Genomic DNA, 5,167 nt, shown 5'->3' on the forward strand with positions numbered 1-5,167 from the left:
GTGAAATAATATTAAGTGAAGCAGATTGGATTGTCCTGGACATGGTAGAATGTTTAAAATAAATTAAAAACATATAATGTGCTTTTTTCATATGATCATATTTTTCTAACATCATAGAGAGTCTAATTTGAATATTTAACCGGAAACTAATTGCTTGAGGTAATTGGCAAACTAATCTGCTGATTATCTACATATATATACATATGACGATATAGTGTAAGAAATATTTGAGCAGGTTAGTAAGCAATAAAGGAAGGATAACATTTCACTTGAAATTCGATACTTCTTAAGTTTTAGTCTCTTTGCAAAAAAGTAACACTGTTTGCGCGATTACCATTGATATTAGGTTGATCTATTGCTGTTTGGTTACTTTACTCATTTTCATCTTATTTACCATTATTTTATTATTATATCCATCAGCACTTTATTATTAATTGCAACTACCACACTGTTCTTCGTTTTATGACTACTATCACTGATATAATCAATATGTAACTCTCGCATTACTTGTCATTGTCGATTAATTCAATTCACTCAGCTTATTTTAAATCTACATATAACCATATTTTGATTAATTACGTTGGTAAATTGAAAAGTGATGATAGCGATGAAATGCATTTTATTAAAAAAAGTGTAAATTTGAAACTGAGCGCAATCAGATCGAGTATGAATAGCTGGCATTAAATATCAATGATTATGCCTCCTCCTTCTTTTTCTTTTTTTTTTGTGTTGTAAATCGATTAGTTTCACATTTGGTTGATTGTATTATTCATCATTTCTTCCTTCAATCCAAGTTTCTTTTTTTTCAAATAGCAATTTTATTAGTTTCTTTTTTTCCTAAATTAGTTAAGCGATTTTGTTTGACTGATTACACTTGTATTGATGTTTGCATACTAATTCTACCTGGTGCATTTACATATAATATATATACATATATATATACATATAACTTAATTTTGTTGTAATAATTTTAGATGAACAAAAAAAAACGCAGATGTGTAATGTGTTCAGTTCATTTACAATAGCAATTTAAGTTCAGTTCATTAACAATATCAAATTATGTTCAGTTTATTAGCAATATCAAGTTAAGTTCAGTTTCATTAACATTATCAATTTTATCGAGTTGAAATACTCTATGCTAATCATATGATATAATTTTTTAAATTTTCAAAATTTTTTTTTCAATGGGAATTATTCTTTTTTGAAAAATTTCTGTTAGCTTATATACTGCTAGAACTGCTAGTTTTATTAGCGAATTATTAGATGGCAATTTCACATGCAAAGATTTACTGGTGAATTCTTAGATGAAAGAAATTTGACATAAATCATAATATGGTTAAGGCTAACAACGTAAATTATAGGTGACGTTTAACGAAATAAAATAACTTCCTGATTTGTTTGTTATTCTTATCAACAAGTATATCCTATGCTCATATGTAAAGAATATTGATTCCATGTTATCAGACCAGTAATGTTTTACTTAAGTTATTCAAATGTGAAAATCATTCCTTTCGATTTATTCCCCATATATTTTTAAATCCGTTTCCATGACAACATTTAGAATATTCATGTCGCATACAAATAACTAAATCAAATTTTTGAAGGTACAAATTATCGGGATGAAATTTACTAAAGCAATTTCTTGGGACGAACTCAAATTATAGCTTCCGTTTGCAGCAATAAACTTATATTTCGAATTCATATGGTAAGTACAATAGATTTACATTATTTCCAAATTGGTATGGTAAATAAATTACAGTTTTAAAAGGAGTCCGAATAATCGCTTTTTTCTGCGTGTAGCAGTAAGCTTATACTTCAAATTCGTATGGTAAATGCAGTAGATTTACCATTATCCCAAAACTGATACGGTAAATAAGTTGCAGTTTCGGAAGGAGTTGAAGTTATCGCTTCTTCTTGCGTGCAACAGTAAATCTATACTTTAACAGTGATACGATAAGCGCAGCAAGTATACCATATTGCTTTGCTGATGAATCCTTTTGGATGGGACCGTAATGTGGCATTAGTTGATATCGGCGTGGAATTGTGCTTCTAAATTTGAATGTTACGATTGTTAATTGATTATGGACTTTTCCACCTGTGACTTTTCCGCCCGTTAGCTGTTCATTGAATTTTTGGTAGGATTTTAGATTGTTTTTTAACTTTTTCAGACTTTGATTATGCTGTTTACACTTTCTCCTGCTGTCCTTATTTTTCATTTCTCCCTTTGTTTACACGATAAGAGGATAAACTTTTGTCGCATCCAATGCATCCTGCATACCTTTGATTTATTTTTATTGATTAACAATTGATTTACAAAAGCAGAAAAAAAAGTAAACAAAAAGATGGAACGTCGGTTCCAAGAATCAGTTGAGTTGAATGGTGGAAAAATGGGGAATTTATCGTTATCTTTTTTTTGTAACTATCAAGAAGTTAACCCTTTCCGGTGTTGTTTTTCGAATTAGAAATTCCGTTTGCATTTTGTGATTGTAAATATTGGCTAAACAATTAAGGTAATTAATTCGATGATATTGCTGTGGGAGTAAACAGTTTGATAATAATTGGCCAGGTTCACTAATCATTTTGTTGGCAATTAACAGAGTGATTTGTTTTATAATATAAATACTGTTTAGACTAATGGTTCGTAACCTTCTCTTGACCAGGGATCACTTTGCATTTTTTATTTGTAGCAGGAACCACAACTGTTAATTTGAAAACAAACTTCATGTAAAACTTCTAACGTATTGGTTGAACTTAGAGTATCATTATAGCATAAAAAGGATGGAACATAATTTTTAATAGCTCTCGTGAAACATATGTTAGTTCTCGTGGAACACCTCTGATATGCGGACCACCGATTGGAAACAGTAGTTTAAACCGATTATTGTTTGTATTAAAGGATAAGAGTATTACGTCAACTAAGTGATGATGAAGCAGTAGGCCAGAATAACTGGTCAGTCCGATGATAATGGATGGTAGGCTAAATGATCAATCTAGATATCTCTGAATATTCTTTCAAACATCATTTAGCATTGCTTGCTTACAATTGAACGTTAGGAAACTGGTGTTATTTTTTGGCGAATCTGTAATACTTGTAGTCAAACAATTAGTTAAATAATTAATTAACATATTAATGTAACTAACAAATGGCTTTCTCATCACTACTTAACTTATCGAGATTAATGACTTTGCTTTCTTTTTAAAAAAAAAGTTTTGTACTTCATTTACCTCTTCATAATAGATGCAAGTGTGATCTTCTTGGTTTTGTTTTTAAATAGTTGCATAAATCTGAATTATCATCCAACAAATTGCCAGATGTGCACGGTTGATTTGATTTCGGACTTGAACTGTTTGCTTTTTTGCTTTTTGATTATCAGTATTGATAAGAATTTTCATATGCATTCTTGTGATTGTATGTTCATTTGTTCACATCATATTATACATTGCGATTATGTTTTTCCGAGCAATTTGTTTATATTTCCAATTTATAGTAATGCTAACGAGGCTGACAAAAATTTTCATTTCTGAGGTTTCAATTTTATTTTTGTTTGTGGTAGATGAAATTTTATCATAGTATTAACTAAAGAGAATTGGTGTGGCTGTTAGTGAGGTTAAAATTCCAATTAAATGATAAGAGATGAGAAAGGTGGACGAGAGAATGAAGAAGAACATATACATGTAAAAGATAATATTGTAACGTCATAGAAATGTCATCATTTTGTACATAATTTAAGTTTACCTGTAAATGTACATGCAGGCAACATATATGTCTCATGTAAATATTTGCGTATGAGAATATATGTTTGAAAATGTATATATGCCTAGCGGTATTATTTAGAAATTCGGAAATTCGGATACTGAAGGGAGAAAATATTAGTTTTTCCTTGTTGCAGATGGGAGAAGCTGTGTATATAGAGGAAGCTCTTCAAGATGTATTAAAAGAAACAGATCTGGTAAATTTTGAACGAAAACTTTGTGTGGAATTGCAATTATCACGCTTGGAGCATTTTGATCATGTTACTGACGACGAATTAAAAGTATGGTGATTTCTATGTTAGGTTATAAAACGATGAAAATTCTTGATCTGCTACTGAAGTTTTTTTTTTTTGAATTTCTCAGAGCTGAATTGGGAAGATTTCGATATTTTCAAGTATTTTCTTGTCCGCTGTTGCGGGCAATAAAATCCTTTTCTTTAATTTAAAACTCTAACATGTTTCAGTCTTACACGGGTCTTTCGCAGCCTGCTATTCGTCGACTGCGAGTTGCAATTGCGGAGAAGAAAAAGAAAAGTAAGAAATCGAAGGGGATTTTCTCGTCTATTGGGAGAAAGGAAAGCCGCGAAGTTACAAAGGTTCTTGTACCGACTAGTACACCAGAGCTGTTGTGGACTTTCCCAGAAAATGGTGGTACTTCGCTCATTATAAAAGAAGAGGTGAGGAAAAGAGCATCTGACGGGTAGTAAGTTGAAGCTAAAACTTAATGAGAAGTTGTGTTTATCTTTTCCTCTACAATTCTAATTAAACGCACGAAATGTGATATTGTCATACCTTATTTGCGGTATATATCACACGAAAGTTCTAAGTTACACACTGCATTACCAATTATGTGATGCTTTTAATTTATGGTAGTTTTTAACTGTATGGATGGATGTAGTGAACTGTAAACTTCGTCAACTATTTGGTAGGATAGATTAATTTAGCGATTGGCACAGTAAGTTTCAACTGATTGAAAGTAAATTTGAAAAGTCTAGATTTGATGTTGTGTTGTATTGTATAGTTCATTCAGCATTTTCACCTGCAGATTTTTTTTTTTTTTGATATTCGGCGGATTTTAGTTATCATGTCGGTATTAAGTTACACTTCTTCAGATAAAATTAATGGAACGGCTGGGCGAAGGATCATTTGCGGTTGTCAAACGTGCTGTATGGACGCCAAAAATAGGACAAAAATTAGATGTTGCTGTCAAAATTTTACGTGATTCAACTCCAGAAATAATTGAAGATTTACAGCGAGAAGTTACGAATATGCAAAAGTTAAAACATCTAAATTTAATTCAACTCTATGGGATTGTTTTTCAAATCCAGCTATGATGGTAAATTTTCCATGTTTACTTTTCTGTTCATAATTGCGAATAAGCATTCATAACAGTAATTAATAATAATGATAATACT

General features: G+C 30.8%; 3 protein-coding genes across 3 annotated transcripts in view; 2 read left to right on the forward strand and 1 right to left on the reverse strand.

Moving 5' to 3' along the window:
* Window positions 1-2,113, forward strand: part of LOAG_12920 (metallo-beta-lactamase superfamily protein) — a 4,223-nt gene extending 2,110 nt beyond the window's left edge. The window contains exons 5-6 of the mRNA XM_020448614.1: window positions 1,605-1,705; window positions 1,884-2,113. Coding sequence (XP_020301258.1) covers window positions 1,605-1,633 — 29 coding nt within the window. The 3' untranslated portion in view covers window positions 1,634-1,705; window positions 1,884-2,113. The remainder of the gene's footprint in view (window positions 1-1,604; window positions 1,706-1,883) is intronic.
* LOAG_12422 (hypothetical protein) lies at window positions 1,902-2,216 on the reverse strand (the record flags this gene model as incomplete). The annotated part of the gene is made up of 1 exon (XM_003147935.1): window positions 1,902-2,216. One exon carries the CDS (start codon window positions 2,214-2,216, stop codon window positions 1,902-1,904), a length of 315 nt encoding a protein of 104 aa, XP_003147983.1.
* Window positions 2,217-3,883: 1,667 nt separating this feature from the next.
* Window positions 3,884-5,086, forward strand: LOAG_12423 (hypothetical protein; the record flags this gene model as incomplete). The annotated part of the gene is made up of 3 exons (XM_003147936.2): window positions 3,884-4,034; window positions 4,217-4,429; window positions 4,865-5,086. Exons 1-3 carry the CDS (start codon window positions 3,891-3,893, stop codon window positions 5,084-5,086), a joined length of 579 nt encoding a protein of 192 aa, XP_003147984.1. The 5' UTR covers window positions 3,884-3,890.
* Between the last annotated feature and the right edge of the window lie 81 nt (window positions 5,087-5,167).

Source organism: Loa loa (assembly GCF_000183805.2).
Source record: "Loa loa unplaced genomic scaffold supercont3.176, whole genome shotgun sequence".
NCBI classification, from domain to species: domain Eukaryota; kingdom Metazoa; phylum Nematoda; class Chromadorea; order Rhabditida; family Onchocercidae; genus Loa; species Loa loa.